Below are 20568 nucleotides of genomic sequence, written 5' to 3' on the forward strand. Positions count from 1 at the left end.
AAGTTTGCAGACAAGACATCACTATCTAGCTCTTCCTCATACATAGCACAGAAAACAGCCTAACATGCTCAAAATAATCTAGAAAGCTGACAAAGATTTAGGAGGCTGCCTCAAGCTAAGAGCTGCTGAGCATGTTACCTGAAGCTATGCTCCATGTCTGATTACTTTTTTCCCTCCTCTTCAAGACATACTTTGGATATACTTCATCTCACCTGACAGTTCTGGCAGCCCAGTGTTTCAGAAAGTTATCACCCCACTGATAACACTAAACACCCAAATACATGTACATATACATGCACATACACCTTCACTCTTACTACTGAGGAGATTTTATAGACATTAATTCATATTCTCACAGCAAAAAAGCAAAACACTTCTACTCTATTGAAATGCCCGACAAAGATTCCTTAATTGCCACAGACAATTTAGGTGTGTGCTTCCAGCAAAATGACCTAAGACCCATTAGAAGTGTCAGAAAAATTCTCTGTAGAACAGAGACAAAAAGGTGCAAACAAGAAAATTTTAAATCAAGGGAGGGATAACAGCTGTCTAGTTAGCAAAATATTGCAATCTAAAGGGCAGAAGCCTGAATGAAAAAGGAAGAAATAATAATCTACGAGGACTGCAAGGTGAGATTTGCACAGGCAAAATACACTCCTCTGATGTGCAAAAATGAAATGACTATGAGAACAGTCTTTCTGAAGCTTCTTGATGATTTCTAACAATAAATTTTCCACTGTGTTTTTGTCTAGGCATAGCTGCCATAGATTCCTTCACCACAAACCTAAACAACTACTCAGTTACTGGAATGACCCATTTGCCCTTCACCATTCACTTTATTATTAAAAAGTATCTCCCTAGGTATGCTGACACATACTTAATCCTTGCACTTGTAGTTTTAAGTAAGACTCATATAATCAATGTTCTTCAGATGGTTTCCCAGGCCTACTGCTTCAGTTATAAAACTAAATGAACAGCATTACAAGTACATGGAGTTGTACAACTGCAGTACTTATCTAAGTAAATAAAATGCATAAATATTTAAAAACACTATTCAAACAAAATCTTCCTGTGAAGAGGGAGAACACTTAACTACGAAGCCAACCACAGAATGCAGACACCATTTACATAAACGCTTTCCATATGTGAACAGAAGGCTAAAAAGACCAGCCACACTTGAACATCACGTATTGCATCAGAAATTAGGCTATATTGCTTCCAAAAGTTACAAGAAAATGTACACTGTTAAACCTTAGAATCACCCTGACACCGTTTTGTCCTGGGCGAAAGAGAGCTCTCCCTCAAACAACTCCAAGGCACAGTTCATGTGTTACCCAGCTGGACGTGTCCAACCTGTTCTGATTGAAAGACTGAAAAACGTGGGGGTAGAGCTGGAGAACAGTGCCAGACATATGTAATTTATTTGCACAGACTTAGTCAGTGATTCCCTCTATCGTGCCTGAAGCCAACAGTTATGAACAGAAAAGAGAAACAAAACCTTTATCAATATGAACCGAATCTGAAGCAAAGAAAATGAGAAGAGAGGAGGGACTGGGAAGTAGTGGAGGCAGGGACTCTGTGGGGTGGTTAAACACAAATAACAGTGATTGGTAAGGCTACGTTTATTCAGTAAATCTGACAAGATTTTAGTTTCAAAATTCTCAAATCTTACAAGGGAATAGGAAAATGAAGGAACAAGGCATTTCCCAATGAAAAGCTAAATTCAACAAAATCCTAGAGGAAGTACTTTGAATCTTCCTCTCTCATTCTCTGTTTCCCCCAACTCCAGGTTTTCAGCACTTCAAGCTTTTCATAATTCTGAGCTGAACTGTGTATGCATTAATTTCCTTCTTATTAAAGAAAATGGAAACTTTCACTGTATTTGGAATTGGGTTTATATTACAAATATACACACATGTGCACACACACCATCTTTTAACTCTCACACTGAAAATAAATCTTAGATCAAATACACTACTAAATTCTTGTTATTATTGGTAAAGTAAATTAAAAAACCCTCAAAACCCAAAAACCCCACACATATCAAGAGAATTGTGGAACTGAACTAAACATTGTCATCAGATGTAAGAAATCCAGGACCAGTAAGAGCTCACCTTTCTGAGCTTTCATTGTTTGTTCCTCAATTTGTCTTAAGCGTTCCATTAGTTCTTCCTTTTCACGCTCTATTCTTTCCTTTTCTTTTTCTGCTATCTCCCTTTTCTTCTTCTCATTTTCTAATTGTGCCCTGGAAAAAAAAAAAAAAAAATAGTAACAAGTTTTTTAAACCTCAAACAGATTAAATTCTACTCTAAGCATGCTGGTAGCCTCTTTTTCAGTTTACTCAGCTAGCAGAGAATCACATCATTTTAAACATTTCAAATTCAGTTTACAACGCAAGAATCACCAAGTTTCTGCTTCAGAATACCATACAGAAAAGCAATTTATGAACAGAACTGATTAGCAACCTTGGTTGTGGTTCAACAGGTAAAATCCACAATTATACCTGCGTTTTAGACATGGCTGATGTTTCATCCAGGCTAGAAATGGCAACGGTATTTTATAAACATACAAAAGGTAAGCCACGACATTCTTCACTGAACTGGCTTTAAAGGTTCACCTGTAGAGCATAAAAGTTCCTAAGGATCAAGCAACAGAGAAGTAAGACTGTTGCACAAAAACACAATGAGAAACAACAGTACAGCTACCGATGCTGAAAGCTCAAAAAAGATACAGCTTCCTATTAAGACAGGTGAGCCATGCCAATTCACAAGCCTGCTTACGTACTACAGAAAAAAAAACAGCTCTCTCTTCTAGAATGCTAAGATATCTGATACTCTATGACTTAGTTTTCTTAAAAGGGTAGAAGAATTTTTTTCTGTTTCATGGAAGTGTGTTAATTACCTTTCCAATTGTTTCTGATGTTTCTCCTCTCTAGCTTGGGCCTTCATCTGTTGCACTTCAATTGTATCAGGTTTCCTCCTCCTCATGTACAATTCATGATTTCCCATACAGAGTGCCAAAATTCGCTTGTTAATTCTCAGACGGGGTGCATAAAAAACAAAATCCTAGCAAAACAAATTGCAGCATTTCCATTAATCTAAAAATACATTTTTGATAAGACAAAGCATTACTGCATGTTTGCATTTGTTAAATTTAAACTTACGGTACTTTGATATTCATCCTCTGAGCAATCCAACACCATAATCTATAAATCTAGTTACTCTCAAGAACTTACAAGATAAATTCAAAATTACACCTGGATTCCTCCATGTAGACGTTACGTAGTTTACACAAAATTTATTTAAACTTCTAAAAAAGTGAGACTTATTGTCCGTTTCTGAAGAGTTTTGACCTAGGAAGTCTCATGAAATGTGCTGCTATAGTTTAAAAAAACCCAAACCAAACAAACAATACAAAAGACCACAGAGGTGGGGGCCAGAGAATTTAGCATCTTACACTGTGGCTTTTCAACACATCACAAAATATTAGTTGATTTAAAAAAATAAAAAATAAAAAAAATCCTGAGAGTATCGACCAGAACGAAGAGAGAAAAACATACAATACCGCAAAAAATCAAAGCTACCTTTTGATTACTGACTATTGTCCAATAAGAATAATAAACAGCACAAAATATTTACTCATGCCATATCGCCAGAGCAAGTCCTTGCAGGCTTAAATCTCTTCATATAAAAAGACATACTATTCTACACACTACTTACAGGGGCCTTTTTGTCAATTGGCTTTATGACAAATTTTTTGTCGTTAAAAGAGATGTTTCTTATTTCACTCCAAGGAAAACCAATCTTGGGTGTCAGCCTTCAAAGAGACAAAGTCTTCATTAGAAGCAGCAAAGACATGCATTTTATTTATCTCCACTAAGTCTTAACTCTGTACCACTTTGACTATCACATAGTTACACTTACAAAACATAACAGTTCAAGCATATTTTAGTAGACTTTTTTTTTTGACCTTACTGCATCAAATGAATAAATTATATGACACTAACAGAAGGAATTTTGATTTGTGACTTATTCTACTACCACTAAACAGATGCTAAACATCACAATCATGTACTGAGTCTCTATAAGCTATTGATAATTTTATTTTCAGGGAAAAGAATAACGATTTGAGAAAAGTCTGACATTTCAAAGACTTAAATTAGCTTTCAGCAATGTTGTACTTCAGTTTAACTCAGATGTAAGAACACATCTTACACTTCCAAAGTTCAAGTTAGGTTTATTTCCCTTGCATCTTAAGTAACACAAATTCAGTTCAGAAACTGTGACAATGTTAAGGACCAACGGCAAAACTGTAAATATTTTTCTCCACAAGCACAGAAAGTTTTTTCAATTCATATTATCTTAATTACAAGCCTTAGAAAATAGTTAGCAATCAAATACTTAAACATCGGGAGTTAAAGAATACCAAAAATCGGTTGATCACTCAACCTGGTCTGAATATTTCCTCCTTTCAGGAGTTATATTGCCATCTAATGGCAATTAAGCCTTACAGAGTTTTGTTACAGAGTATTATACACATCGAAGAGCACGAAGTCTCAGTTCAGTTCACAGCTGTTACCTGGTGTTTGACACATCAAGTTTAACTTCAATGTACTGTGAAAGGTCTGTTGACATCAGATACTACTAACAAGTGTTTGGAAAGAAACAAAAGAATAAGTCTGTTGTTCTGTTTCAGAATCTTCCAATTTCGCACATTTCAGCTTTATCCCTCTTCAAGTAGGACAGAATATTTGATTTCTATCGGGACACAAGCTTCATCTATGTTCTTTGATGTCTAAAAGCTTTCACTTTTAGATACCAAGGTTTTTCATGCTCTAACAGCTATAATCCTAGTCACTGCTCTTACAAAGCGTTTCTCATTAAATATGTTGCTCAGCTTCTCAATGTCCTTTTCATCCTGTCTTAAGAGGAAGTCTTGAGGGAGCGAAAAGCACAGAAAGAAATCCTATGAAGACAGTCTAGCTATCACCTCCATATTAAGCAACATTAATTTAAGTTTCCACAGAACTGCTCTTCCTTTCCCTTCTTTTGCATCCCTATTTACATTTTTAAATTTAAATATTCTAGCAGTTAACATCTATCTCTCTTTTTCTGTCTTTTACATAGATTAGCAGGTCTTTGAGAACCTGTTTTGCTAGATGTTATTGAACACACAGTAAGGTGGGTTTTGTATAATCTCAGATAGGCTCTTCTAGGACAGAACTGCAAAATGAGTATCAGCCACTTACTTATCGTCATGCTCATAAATATTCAGACCCAAAGCATCAACTCCTAGCCACAATTCAGTTCCTTTTTTATTCTTTATTTCAAAATAGTTGACTCCATACATTTCCAAGTCTTGTGCTATCTTAAGGTATTCCATCATAGAATCTTCCCTGATGAAAGAAAAAAAATGGCATAGTGTAGACAAATCAGAAGTACATTATAAGAATAAGGGAACTGCAGAATAACTAACTAGTGTAAAACTTAGTTAGGAATTAAATCTCTCTTCAAATTTTATGTGTATGTTGACTCAGATATACCCTAACTCCCAAGTACAGTCCAGTCATTGCACTTTGCCTTTTCACCCTGTGAGCTAAGGGAATACTAAATGTATTTCAGAGGCAGGCAACTGTGGACAAATGCAGTTGACAGCCTTACCAGAAATCACATACGTAAGTCAATAACCTAACTGGAAACTCAACCCTCACTGAAACTTTTGTTGAAGTTTTTGATAACCGCCTACCCTGGTCGGAACAGAAGCAAGCAGTTTCCAGACAAATATGCCGCCTCCCAAAATACACCCGAGTAATAATAAAAAAACCCCTAAAGGTCTTGGAACATTTTTATGTAATTACCTTAACATTCCCCTGTGCTCTTCATGCCAGTTCTGTATTCTTTCTTCCCACTGTTCTTTTGTCAGTTTGTGCTGTTCTAACACGCTGTGAATAGAAGTTGGTGCTATTAAATGTAACCTCTTAAAGCTATAAAAATAAGTCTGGTTATGCAACATAACATATGCTATAATTGAATAAACTTAAACATGACTTCCTATACACCATTCATCTTTTTAACCCAAACAGACACAGAAACTTTGTATTTCAACACATACACTTCTAAAATACTGTGAAATCACTTACTTTTTTCCACGGTATTCTATACTCTTTGTATATATAAAAGTCACACCATGGCATATCTCAACTTTCAGTGAAGTTATAAAATGTAATGTTTGGAATACCTGAAAATGCAAACCTATAAAATCCTCACACAACAGTGATGCAAATTAATCTCTAGGTATGCACAGATACACTCAAGCTTTCATTCTGATGTCATTTGAAAGAAAATGTAACAGTAAGACCAGTTAGCAGGCTAGTTTGTTGGGGGGGAGCGTGTGCTTGGTTTTTATCGTTTTTTTAATAAATACAACTAATAGTGAAGCAGTTTCAGAAAACTTTGAGGATTATCTACAGCAGGCTGCAACAATGGAATTTTATCTTGACATACTAGAACTTTCAATGTAGTACTACAGTAAGAAATCAAATGCACAGATATCTTTATTATGCTTTTATTTCATGCACCTAGCATTTCAAGCATTCCTAGAAAGATTATTTTAAAGGACAATTAAAAAAAAAAAGAGACTGCAAGATAATCTTCATAAGCAAGTCAGGACAGTTGTTTGCCTTCCTCTCGCTTTACTCAGGAAAGTAAGGATTTACTACTTTTCCCTACGTTTTTTGCAAAGTACAATAAGGAACAGACTGAGTAATGCAGAAGGTACTAATGCAGCGTTCTTCTGTTACAGGACCTACTCTAGGTGGTCCTGCTCTGGCAGGGGGTTGGACTAGATGATCTTTTGAGCTCCCTTCCAACCCCCAACATTCTGTGATCTTTCTGTCACTCAATTTGCTACTCTGCCCCATATCTAGTGAAGTGCACTTTTCAGCAGTGGCCATATCACATTTTGATTTGCTCAGTGTACACCCCTATGAACAGTCTTTCCTCCTCAAAACTGAGGCAGATTTTGATTTCTGCACCTGCACAAAGCTGATGTGTTCACAGCTAAATGATACAAGAACATGCAATAACAAGACATCCTTTTTGTTTGTTTGTTTTTTCATCTTTAGCCTTGAACATATATATAAGCCCTAAATATAATACTTACAGAAGTCTGTTACAGAACGCACGAAGTAGAACTGCCTGCTTTGGCTGCAATAATCTAAAGCATCCTGGCAATCATTCACCAGTTCCTATTACATAAAAAGTTTTATTTCAAGTCTTCTAGGACAATGTTAATTTATTAAAGAAGTTCTGTAATTAAATCAGGCCTGATTTTTACATTGTGACATTTACACTGTGAGCTGCTTTCCACCATTTTTCCTTCTAATCTTTCAGCAGGTATTCACAAAATGTTCAAAAGCTTTCATAGCAGTATAACATAAAGCTAACAATCAAAAAAAAACCAAAAGGACAAAACAGGATATTGCAAAATACACTATCCCAGGATTATGTCACACAAGTGCCCATCTGAAAATAAAAGCCCTGCTGCCAAGCTCTTCTTCACAGAATGGCTGAGGTTGGAAGTGCCCTGTGGAGGTCAACTCGTCCACCACTCTCTGCTCAAGCAGGGTCACCTACAGCCAGTTGCCCAGGTCTGGACAGCTTTTGAGTATCTTTAAGGAAGACGACTCCACAAGCTCTCCAGGCAACCTATGCCAGTGCCTGGTCACACTCATGGTGACTTCTGCTTTCTTGGACTTTCCAAATTAAGTTAAATTTCTACTTCCACAGAAATGCTTTGCACTATCCTCTTGTTGAATTGAGTTGAAAAACCATGAGGCAATGAGCACAAGTGAAATACACTTGAACAGAATTTTTTATTTTATTTCTTTACTGCGAAGGTGGTCAAACACTAAAACAGGTTGCCCAGAGAGGTTGTAGAGTGTCCGTCTTTGGAAATGTTCAAAACCCAACTGGAAAAGGCCCTGAGCAACCTGCTCTAATTAGAACAGAGTATTTTAGTCGGAAGGGATCTTCAATGACCATCTAGTCCAACTGCCTGACTACTTCAGGTCTGACCAAAAGTTAAAGCATGTTGTTAGGGGCGTTGTCCAAATGCCTCAAATACTGACTGGCTCAGGGCACCTACTACCTCTCTACAAGCAGAGGGACTGGACTAGATGATCTTCAGAGGCCCCTTCCAACCTCAAATGATTCTGTGTTTCTATGATATCTTCATAGCTGGCAATGTCTTTGGTGATGCTCATCTCGTCATCTGGTCCCCTCCATTCTCCCTTCACATGCTACTGATGAAACATCACCAGCAGATATGCAAGAACTATTGCAACAGAACAACTCAGCAAGGACTTGATGCCTGGTTGCTATCCAGCTCATGGTTTTGAGCCAAGAAATATGCAGTAGTTATGGCAGGTGAACATTAAGACTACAATTAACAGGAACTTCAAATCTTTTCTCACCTTTTTGAGTACAGCTAGTCTACTTTTGGAAACTACTAAGTATTTTTGTCATTATATTGCATACTGTTCCGAAGTATTTTTACAATGTACTTGGTTAATTTTCTGGCAAAACCATGGTGACAGGAGGCAAAACAGGAATAACTGTGTTAGAATGAAAACAAAAGCTATATGCTCACTCAGTGTAGACTGGCACACAACTGGTTGAAAGCATATGCTGGGAAATCATCTGAACTAAAAAGGAGCATCTTAACTATTTGAACTTGTGTCGTACACAAGCACTCCAGCGTTCACAGGCTGTCATCATAACTGAGCAAGAAAACAGGATTTGTGAACTAACATATCCAGTAATGACAGTTTTACTGGTTCTATATCTCCCTGCCTTAGGAAACAAAGGGTATTCTTCTAGAAAAAAGGTGTAGACTTCACTGTCACAAGAGGGAAGTAAACAGCCAAAAACAAACTCTTAGCCAAGATTTTTAAAAATCTGAAACATTTTGAGCAATATTTTTCAATACTTCACCACAGTCCTTTGAAATGCTGTTTTGCTTACTAGAAAATTCTCAAGCTTAGTTACACTAACAGTGAGTTTCCACTTTTAGTTTTCAAACCAAAGAAACAAAGCATATAACTTTTAAAGAAACCTCAAATTATTCCATGGCTCTCATTTCTTTGAGGGTGCATTAACGTTACATATTTAGTAAGCATACATTTGCTGACAATGCATCACTACAGATTCATCTACACTAACATAATTGACTGACTTTCTACATTTGTGTTGCGATGCTTCTCTTGCTGCTCAAACATGCCAGGAGCATGGTTTCAGTTGTGTAAAGAAACAACTGTAATCTTGGTGCTTTTCCTAATCAATTAGATGAGTGACTGATACAAAAAAGTTTATACTCAACAGGAAGGACAACAATTTAGTTTCTAAATTTTCTGTCCAGGCTATCATTTTTCTGCAATATATTTTATTTCTGATATACTTTGTAATTATTTTCAGGAAATTATCATCATTTGACTGTACAAAAACATCACGAACTGAAGAAAAGGAGTATCAAGTGAATCTTGATTTTAATTTCACAGAAGCAAACCTCCAGGAACATTATAGCATTTTCAAGTACTTTGGAAATTTCAACTAAATCTGTGCACATGGTTGTGGATGGGATAGGAAACAGGTGTCAGGAAACCCATGGTTGTGACGCTTCTTTGTTATTTAGAGTCTAAATTAGGATCTTGAAATTTTACTGGCAAAACATGCATTTTTAAGAAAGCTACCATTAAATGCACATTATCATTTGATATTTTAATTATAAAAAGATGTGCTGTAATCAATATGCAGCAGACGACGCAAAAACAGTCTCACTCACCGCTGAGGGAGAAGCCTGTCATTGGCTAGGTAGCCTAGTTTATGTATCTCCTTACTGTAATCTCCATACTTGGACTGGACAGCATAAGAAGCCAGAAGAACTGCAGTTTCTGGTGGGCAATATATTTCATCATTTAAGATTGCTTCTTTGACTTGCAGGAAGAAAAGTCTCTGAGTTATTTCCTGAATTAATTCTTCAGATACATCCTCTGGAAAAAACTTGGCCCTGAACTTAAACTGCAAAGGATTTTCTTTTCTTACATCTTGCTGTGTTACCTGAGGAAGAGGAATAAAGAAAAACATAAAAAGAACACTAAATGGTATATTAAATATAATTAACTCAGTAGTAATGAACTCAGTAGCTCCTCTACACTGAAATTCAGTGCTTCCTAAGAAACCCACTGTGGAACTCGCTGTAGGTTCACTTGGTGCTGAATCAAGTACACCAATTTGGAAAAATCAGACCATTTTGAAATACTACTCAAATGCTGTTTAAGATGGTTTCTGTAGGCTTCTGTAAATTTGTACTTAGCATAACGAATACCTGGAAAAAAAAAAGTTGTATTACATACTAAAAAAAAACCCTATATCCAAGGATGAATTGCCAGAAGTAACACATTAGGGTCTAACAAGGTTTCTTTAGCAAGAACTGCAGCACATCTCTTCAATGTAAATGTAAGTTGGATTCTTTTAAAAGTCTTTGAAGTATTGAACTACATACGTGTGCTTTGTTCCTGGGCAAAAAAATGTAATTCCATTAATCACATTATTTCTCTAGAATGGATAAGCCTTATAATAATTTCTGTGAAGAGATCAGTTGTGGCCATCTTGAGTTTTAAGTAAGTGTCTACTTCAAGTTTCAACAAGAACACATTCTTACGTAGAATTTTCCATTTCATTTAGGCTTAGCTTTCAGCACTGATTATGACTAAAGCAAAAACATTTAAAATTACACTAATTTTAACATCAAATAATACAGTGACTTTTAAAAGGTACATTCATAATAAAACAAATCTCATACATCCCTACTCCTCAAGCACTTTATTACACATTTAATTTCATGTGCTCTAGTAGTCCCTCTCGAACTTCTTCACTACACATGAAATGATGCATCTGTTTGCTTGACTTGTAGAAAGCATCAAAAACTGTAAATATAACGCAAACATCTAATGATGTATGTAAGGCAGCGTAAGTACTATATTCAACATTTCAGATGCCAATTTTAAGTTTTGCTTGCTTTTCATTATTGTCCATTCGCTTCTGATGATCTCACCAGTGAATAATTAGTTGTTCTCTTGCCATAATAAAACCTCTCTTGCACGTCTGTTTTGCAATTTATCAGATCTTATCTATATTTACCACAAATATTTAAATAGTAACTTACAAGTTAGAGCCAGTTTATGATGATGCATTTAAGAATTAAATGTAACAAGCTTAAAAAAAAAAAAGACAGATAAGTGCCTTGGTCAAAGTTAAAAAAATTAGCACGCTCGCTGCTCCTGAACTGCACCAGCAACTTAACTTTCATAAAGCAATGTCTTCTGTATTTTTCGCAAATGATGTGCCAAATCCTGTAGTCTCTAACCACTGGAGGCAAGTCATTAGGGCTAACTCAATATTTGTAGCTCTACAACACTTATTGAATATGAAGTAAGACACATGAAATTCTAGGAGACACCTTTGGTGGTTTGCAGGTTTAACTTGATGGATTTAACACAGAGAAGAATGAAAGATCATATGAATGCAGACAGTGGGACTTGCTCCTAAAAAACATCTCAATTTACCTCCTAATATCGAAGATAAAAAAGGTATTCTTAGTCTAAGTTGAACTCAAAAAAAAAAAATCTCTATTCTAAACAGTGCCATTAATAACCTGTCAGCCAACATTAAAATAAAAAGTGACCGTTCAAATTCATAAATATAATCTAAAGTAAAACGATCTGGTTCACAATAGCTGGGAGATACAAGGTGCTCAGTGTTGAGGGGGAGAAACAAATCAAACTTATCCTACAATGCACTTATTAGATACCTAAACAGAAATTTAGGAACCTGTTATCGGTGCCTTGTTTAAAGATCTATAGCTGTGTACATGTAAATTCTTGAAGCTGAAGAACTTCCCACACACACCTCCAAATAGAAAACATTTATTCTATTATATTCTGCTACATGAAGACAGGACAATCATATGAATTTAAGTTCTCCTAATGCATGCATCACTATGGTACTGGAAATGCAGGAAAAGGCATCTCCTTCTCAAATTAAATGTTGATGAAGCTTTGCATATTCTTTTATAACCAAACTCACACTGTATTTTGTCATTTAAAGCAAATTAAAAGCAACTTTTCAACTAAATTTGAAGCCAGCTATATCTCACCTACAACATTACAGAAGCAAGCTTTGTGTAAGTGTATTTCAGTACACTTGCCTAAATATTAGGGACTTGTTACCTTTTTATTTAGCTTCAGCCAAGTTGAGTAGCCTTTGCTGTCCACATACTGTAGCCCAAAAAACCAGACTTCACGAAGACCAACAGTTTTCACCACCTAAAGATAAATGGTCCATAATCATCAGTAATCACTACAACAGGATTTTTTTTTTTTTTGGTAATTAAGCTACAGAAACCATCTCAAACTGAAATGTAATCAAGTTTTAGAAGAACAAAAACAATTAAAACAGTAGCAAAGCATCAGGTTCAGGGAAGCATTCACCTCAGAGTCCTAAATAAACTCAAACACCATGTTACCAAACTACCAGCTGGAGTGGGCAGCTTACTGCATGCATCAAACTCAGTGCCTGAGGAATACAAGGAGGCAAACAGGACCCTGGCATTTGAAAGCACATCAGGGAAGTGATCTGCAGATCTACAGACAAGTCAGTCCAGCAGAAGACAACTGGTGAAACTATAATAAAGAATAATACTTGTGGACAAGCATGAAGTAATGAGAATGAATCACTTCCTTCAAACATTCCTGAGTTCTTTTAAGAGTTAATGATAAAAAGGAAAAGGATGATCTAGCTGATAAACCATACATTGATTTCCTGTGAAGTTTCTCATCAAGTCTATCACCAAAGACTACTAAAGAAACAAAATTGCCCTTAAAGAGAGGAAGGGTCTTTTTATGGATATACTAGTTAAAAAGAAAGGAAAAATAAACAAACTTTTCACAACAGACTTGTAGTGTAACCACTAGGGACTTCATATGTGATCTGCAAAACAAAGGATGAAACTGATGTGACAAAATCTGCAGTAGAGAACCTTCCATAAAGATCTGTGAATGAACAGTAAAAAGGAAGATGAAACTCAATAAAAAATGATATTTAATAAAAACAAAATATGTAAAGGACAGCGATATGTAAAGTTCTTGTTGTAAAGGAAAAAAGTAACAAAGCTGTTATTACTATACACATCTATGGTATTCCCAAATCCCTAATGCTACATATGGACTGGTACATCAACTTAAAAAAAGGATGCTGCAGCACTGGAAATGTTTTGGAAACATTAAAAAGAATGATCAGTGATATGGAACATTTTCTGCATAGCTAAGACGAGAACAAAGGCTACTGACAGAGAAATGAGGAAAGGAAAAATATGATACAGGTGTCTAAAAACTGCATGGCACGTAGAAGGAAAATAGAGAACAATTATTCATTATTTCTCATAATGTAAAATTTGTAAATGTAAAAAAAAGAGAATCAACAGAAATCATTAGATAGCAGGTTCAAAGCAAACAAAAAGAAGGACTTTTACACAGTATAATGAAACTGTGGAACTATCTTACAAGTCTTTTGCATAGTAGAAGTACACGTGGATTCAAAAAGCAATTAATCAGAAAGGTCCAGCAAAGATTATTAAATAACTCTGTCTCCAAAAGAGCCAGTATGGCAGTACTTACGTATGTTCTCTGGTTGGACCATGCTGGCAAGCTGGTCTACTGAAGGCTGTTTTATGGAAGCATTCAGATTCATGTGAAGTAAACAGAATTTTACACATAGATCCTCCTCCATTTTAAAGTAGTACTATCGGGTTGCAAAATTAAGATTTTGAAAATTAGAAAATGTCACAAGATAGCTGTGCAAACTTACTTCTGAGGCCTTGCCTATTTGTATTATTATTTAACAATCCTTCAAATGTGCACCTTTTTTCCTCCTCTACCCCTTCACCTTCAAGCTCCAGAGCACAGAATGGACAGTGTTCATGGATCCAACCCGATTCCTTTAGTGAGCACGGTTACTTTCTCTAGAATTCCTACATCATCTACTTTAGAACACAAGAAATGATAAGAACAAGTTCATGTTACTAGTATAGTCCTGAGTAACTTTACATTTGGTGTCCAACACAGAAATTTCAGACCTGCTGCTTCTTTTGGCACAGATCTCCTATATGATGCTGATCAAACTACTTATGGCCTTATTGGATGGCTGAGAATGCTCTTTACTTTGCAGCTGAACGAGTCGAGTCTTTGTACCTAATCAGCTCTCGGAGCTGCAAAAGAAGTCAGTAGGAACTGCAGATGCTCAACAGCTCTGCCCATAAGGCATAAGGAGACAAGTGCTTATGCTCACATCAAAACATTTTGCTCTCACCTGTTAACTATGGCCCCGTAACTGAGGTGCACATTGCACATTATTTATATACAGACAACTTGTCTACTGCAATGCAGTTACACGTGCTTGTAAATCAACACTAAAACCAGCTTACACATTAGAGTGCTTTATTTCAGACTCCACAAATAAGGAAAGAGCATCGTCTATCACTACCTCTCAGCTCAAAGAAAAAAGTGTTTCCTGAAACTTTGTACCAAGATAATGTAAGCACTTATGCACTTCAGTAGCGTGATATGACAAGTAAGTAGGGAATGAGAAACTTAGGAATTTCATTCTGGCTCAAAAGATTCATTTAGTGGCTTCAGGCAAGTCTTCATGACATCTGTAAACCAGATTTATCCACCACCACATCCTACAACTTGACTACTAACAGGCAATAAAAACTTCTGGGAGAAGAGAAGCAACCAGAGCAATAGACATGCTTTGGCAAGTCAAACCATACATATAAAGACAACCGAGCAAGGATTTCATTGAGTCAGCTTCCAAAATATCACAAGGGAGGCTTCTGAGATAGCAGGAAAGGACAGTAGGGTATAACTTGAAATAAAGGAGACAACCCTCCCATTCTTTCTGAATGGCAGCTACAGTAAACCAGAGATACTGATGCTCAGTGCTAACACCCTACTGAAAACAACAAAGCAAAACAACCCAAACCATCACCACCAGTGTGAAAACATACCCATCACAGGGTTCTTCATCTCCTGGGAAAGTTATAGGTGCTAAATTGGTTGAGAGATCCCCTCTTGCCTATTCTGACCACTGATGGAATAGATAGAAGGACTAACAATAAATATGTTAGGACACCTTCTGAAATAGGAATAATTTAAAAAAAAAAAGGGGTTGTGCAATAAATAAGAACTTCACTGAGTCTCACAATGGAACAGAAAAGAGAAAGCCACAGGCATCAAATGCTGAATACTTGTCTGCTAGCAGATGAAGATGATGAAAATACACACATGGAACGGGAAACAAATTAACAACTCCAGCAAACACCAATTAAAAGCTTAAAAGAACCATTGACTGGAAAAAAAAAAAAAAGACAAGCTGTTCACCAAAAATGCAGAAGAGCACATGACAACATCTAAACTCAAGGAGAGGTTATTTTCTGCAAGCAATAATCAATAAGACTACTGTCAAGTCCATCAATTCTGCATAAACCTTGAAGACCAGTCCTCTCAATAACAGTGCTATTCAATTCTCTTTCTATAGAGAAACAGCATAACTTTGAAAATTTCATGCTGGTTTTGCAATATAGTTCAGCTCTTTATGTTACTCTGTGAAACTCGTATATAAATTTAAGATCAGGCTGAAAATGCTTCTCTCCTCACACACAACTATGCTGGTTGATTTTGCTAGACCTAACAATTTCTCAACTTAAACTTCCAGAGTTTTATTTTACAAGAGTTGGAGAGATATCAAATACCACACAGTGAATTGAGGAACAAAGCTGAAGGGAGCATGAAAAAGAATTCAGCGCTGTATCTTTGTTCCCTGATTGTGAATGCCCCAATTTGGATGAAGCTGATTACCCGGGCACAAGACATTACACAGCAGAATGTCACTCCACCCAGTACTGCATGGCAGAAGATAGCAAAGGTTGGCAAAAGACAAGTAACAGCTTGAGGATTCTGTGCCATAGAATACCGTACTTTTTATTTGATGGTGATGTTGGTTAGATAAAAAGCAGGACAGCCCCTTTCTTCAAGAAGTCTTTGTCAGAGTCATGAAGTCTATTCCTATGTAGAGGCTGAAGATATACTGCTACTGACATTAGAGAAAGGGGAAAGGGGCAGGGAGTAGAGGTGTCAAGAGTCAGACAATCATTCCAAATAAAAATTGCAAACGAAATTTCATTCATCTAAAAGAAAAAGCTCAGTTTTACAAAACAACAAACTTTCTCCTCCTTTCAACTTACATAGTAAAACATTTAATCAACTCTAAAACGACAATTAAAAGTTTAAGAGTCCTCAATGTGTTACTTTTTCTTAATACCCATTATTACATACTTTAAGCATCTATAGTGGAGTAGACAGAAACAACAGTTCTGTTAGGCATAATTGTTGATACAGCTAAAGTGTTTGTAAGAGTAATTTCGAATATTTCTATATTTTTAACTAAATGCATATATCTTGGATCTAGATAACGTAATGTATTTATTGGTTTCTCAAGGAAAAACATCGACAAGCTTCTATTCTTAACATTTTCTAGAACACTCTACAACCTAGACCAAAAAATTGTTTCAAGATTCTGACAGTTAACGTCACATGAAATGAATGCAAGAACCACCCTTTTTAAGAAATCGTTCATTTAGCCCATTTAACTGGCATACAACAGAAACTCTACCAAGTGAGAATGTGTAGTTCTGGTGGGTCTACCACCCATAAGCACACGAAAGCCATCATTTTCACTTTTCCATTTAGTCTTTTTTTTTTCTTGTTTGTTTAAACTTAAATTTCAAACTGGATCATAGGGCATTACTTTTCTAATACTCGGGAAGTGAAAAAAAAATATGCGTAGCTTCCATTCGCCAAAACAACAACAACAAAATGTTAGCTTTCCTTAATGAACTTTTATCATTACATTCGTTATTAAACAGGGAAGGCATTTCTCATACACGCAATTCTAACAATTATATTGCAGTAGCAACTATACTGTGAGTAGACATTAAAAATACCATTAATTTCAAAGTAGATCTGTACACATTATTCAAATGAAGCTTCACTGTTGACCTATTTACAGAGTTGTGTTTGAATTTAATACATTCCATGATAAGTAATGAGGAAGTTCAAACTAACTGCGAGCATAGCTTAGATAATGTAAGGAAAAATATAATCTATACATGAGAACACTTCCGCTTTCCCAAACTATGCATTAATACCCACAATAGTGTTATGTGTTTGTACACATACATACACAGAGACACATCTAAGTTACCTGATCAAAGAGCTGCTTGCCTGTTGTATTGGGCTGGATGGCAAACTCCAACTCTGCATCCATTGTGGTTACTCTGACATTGATCTGCAGAAAATAAAGAAATATTTAAGTCATACTGTAACAGTGTAATGCTTCTACACACTGTAGTTAGCCTGTAAGAAACAATATATGGTAAGTAAATTCAACCATTTTAATGGTCGTGCATACACAAAGAACATAGCAGGTACAAAAATGGAAAGTCTGAATCTGCAATAAATCCCATCTTTTATTTAGTATAAAAGCATATTCAGGATAGCATTTAACACTAGGTTTGAAGATCAAACCAGGGAACAAAGTTCAAAATCAATATAATAGGAGAGCCGACATGACTACTGAACATTCAAAGAACACCAAGACATTCAGCTACTGGGCACTATCTTTCACGGGCTTCCCAAACATGTGCAGAAGTCCCTAGTCACATACATATTATTTTGCGGTATTTATACGTGGCAATATAAAAAGACAAGCAGCCTCCTGCCCTGCAATTTCTAAAATTAAGAGGTTCAGTGGTCTTAAAGTACATAGGACTAGAGCTTGTACACCTCAGGACAGACTAATAGCAGATTTTTCATCAATGGAAGGAGGAACTATAGAAGTTACCTCCCCTTAATACTGACCCCATTCAACTCCCTTACTACAAGACTGATAAGTCACCACTATTCAATGAACTTCTTCCTTCTGAAACAGACAACCATTTTCCAGATGGACTCCTGACAGTCACTGTTTTTATTTGTTCTAAAACAAGCAGTCAAATATTCAGGAGGTATCTGGAAGCCTGCCTTACTTGGAAGTACAATAGTGCTCCAATTTCTCTTCAACTGGTACACACAGAAGTGAGAACTTTCATGAAACAGAACAGAGTACTAAATGCACAGTACTGTCTCCTCACTCTTAGAATGGTCCTTCATTCCTACTGCCAGTGTATCACCTGTTATTTATCTTTAGTCAGTAAGAATATAAAGTATTAAAGCTCAAGTCTACTTTGCTATAAATGCAAAACCCAGAAACATTAAACTTATTTAAGGCACAGAGATATATTCCGATTTCTCTATAAAATATGGAACAGGAATACATGAGGACTTGTATTATAGGTTCTTACACTATTTGATCTATGCCATTAACTATTTCCCTAATTTTGCCACCAGGTGGAATACTTTGAGAAGTGAGAGTCTGTAAAAGTCTCTGCAAGAACAAACACAGACAGATCTAAGGTGTGAAAAAGAAAACTGGATAGAAGTTTGTCCCTGTGCAACAGTTTAAGCTTGTTCACTCCCTTCTTTAGTGTCAAGGTAAACAACTTTGGCATGAGCTGGATACACAAGACAAGAGCAGCAGGAGTCGAGGACCTCTAGGTTACAGACCTGCAAATAAGGAAGATAGCAGCAGGGTAGCAAACTTTTTTTGCAAACACTGATAAAGAACAAGAGTTGAAGGCTGGAGTAGAAGATAGTGAACTCTTATTTGAAAAAAAAAAAATTAGAGAGTGTGCGTCAGAAGGAGGGAAAAGAGGCGTTTTCTGTAGATTCTCTCACTTTGCCCATTTTGAGAGGAAAAAAATGCTTATTCTGTAACAGAACAACCCATTTTAAACAGTAGGTCTAACTCACTGGCAGTTGCACTGGTTTAAGTGCAGAGGGTCACCACTTAATTAGTAGTTAAATTTTTAAAGCAGTTTTTCAATTTTAAAAGCAAAGCCTGCTTTAGGGCAGCTACTAGCAGGCAAGTGACAAAGGAGAAGGCTAAAACATAACTTTATTAAATGTCAAAGCACTCTGTTATGTAACAGCACCACTGCCAAAAACAAGGACCATCACAGAAGATCTACAAAGCGCAGCAAGTTCAACTAACTGCAGCAGAATTCTTAAGAGTTGCAGCTGAAACTCCTTACATAAATATCCTTATAACAAATGTCATCTTCTACAAATGCAAGAATCAGTACCTGAAAGTCTATATCCCTCACAAGAACTAAAATACACAAACAGTAAAAACAACAGATGTAATAGAGGCAAACTCAACACAGCCTGTAGATTCAGTTCGCTTCTGGATGTTACTGCCTGAAATAAAAGCTGAAGGCTCCAAGAGTACACAGCTGCTACACCTGCGATGGATACAAACACACATTAGGAGCTCCTGGTCACTTACATGCATTCCAGTAACTGCTCAAGTCTTCAGCAATTTTCTTTTTCTTTGAATTCCTGATTAACAGATTACCCAACTGCTAATTATTATTTCCACTTTCAGTTCTACTAAGAAAGTCACAAATTAAATTATAGCAATATTAAAATATTACCTTTTATTATACAAATTATTTAAGAAGATACTTACAAAGTTAACACTATATTTGATCATTTTCCTTCTCAAGGCATTTGGGCTTAGATTTTTGGCATACAAATACAGAGCTTTTACAACCTTGTTTCACAGCTTCAGTTATTTCTGGGCATGGAAAAGTAAGGTTACTTTTAGCAAAACCTACGACTGAGCCCAGGTGGCTTATTCATCTAATCCAAACATCGATCACACAGCACATTCCCAACAAAGTCAACCCTCTAGTGTTAGTTGCATTGTCTGTAAAACAAAGCTAACCAACTACATTAAGAAGAGTCACAGGGGAAGTTTCCACACTATAAATAAGGCAGGGAATTGAGGAAATGCAGGCAGAGAAAGAGGGCCCAGTAAATTCAGCAATGGACTGTCACACATGTAATCTGCTGTTGGGTATCCAGCTACTTTGAAGCAACACTCCTAATGTGACATTGGTGACAGGGGGAAATTATCTAAACCACAAATTACAAAGACAGACACTAATCTGAACACAAATACTCTGAACCGACTTTACCACATGAATAGGGAAACAGGAAGGCACTCTTGCAGTGGTGACGAGAAATGGATGAAGGTTTCCTGCAGCAAGTGTTGAAGGCTACTGCTACTCGTACCACAACACCCATTTAATGCCTGCTTTTCAGTCTTGCTCTCATCAGGATTACACATCTTCCTTCAAACTTCAGAAACAATAACAAAGCACTAGACAAGACTCAGACAATTACTTCAGCTGCTTGTCATGAGATAAATACCGTTCTGCTGTGCACGGGGTCAGGGTAAGACTACAACAAGTCTCATCTGGTATATTCATATGTAATATTGACTGAACTCT

General features: G+C 36.4%; 1 protein-coding gene across 4 annotated transcripts in view; it reads right to left on the reverse strand.

Moving 5' to 3' along the window:
• RDX (radixin) overlaps window positions 1-20568 on the reverse strand; it is a 48851-nt gene that overhangs the window by 13522 nt on the left and 14761 nt on the right. For 3 of the 4 annotated variants that reach the window (XM_086476117.1, XM_086476124.1, XM_086476132.1), the window contains exons 3-10: window positions 17379-17462; window positions 12287-12382; window positions 9841-10115; window positions 5858-5941; window positions 5249-5395; window positions 3720-3816; window positions 2902-3065; window positions 2115-2245 (exon numbers count right to left, since the gene is read on the reverse strand). In XM_086476117.1, coding sequence (XP_086332243.1) covers window positions 2115-2245; window positions 2902-3065; window positions 3720-3816; window positions 5249-5395; window positions 5858-5941; window positions 9841-10115; window positions 12287-12382; window positions 17379-17462 — 1078 coding nt within the window. Of the gene's footprint in view, window positions 1-2114; window positions 2246-2901; window positions 3066-3719; window positions 3817-4578; window positions 4977-5248; window positions 5396-5857; window positions 5942-9840; window positions 10116-12286; window positions 12383-17378; window positions 17463-20568 lie in introns of those variants that run through there. The other variant, XM_086476141.1, reaches the window with a different exon arrangement.

Source organism: Leptosomus discolor, chromosome 1, assembly GCF_034619465.1.
Source record: "Leptosomus discolor isolate bLepDis1 chromosome 1, bLepDis1.hap2, whole genome shotgun sequence".
In the NCBI taxonomy this organism is placed as follows: domain Eukaryota; kingdom Metazoa; phylum Chordata; class Aves; order Leptosomiformes; family Leptosomidae; genus Leptosomus; species Leptosomus discolor.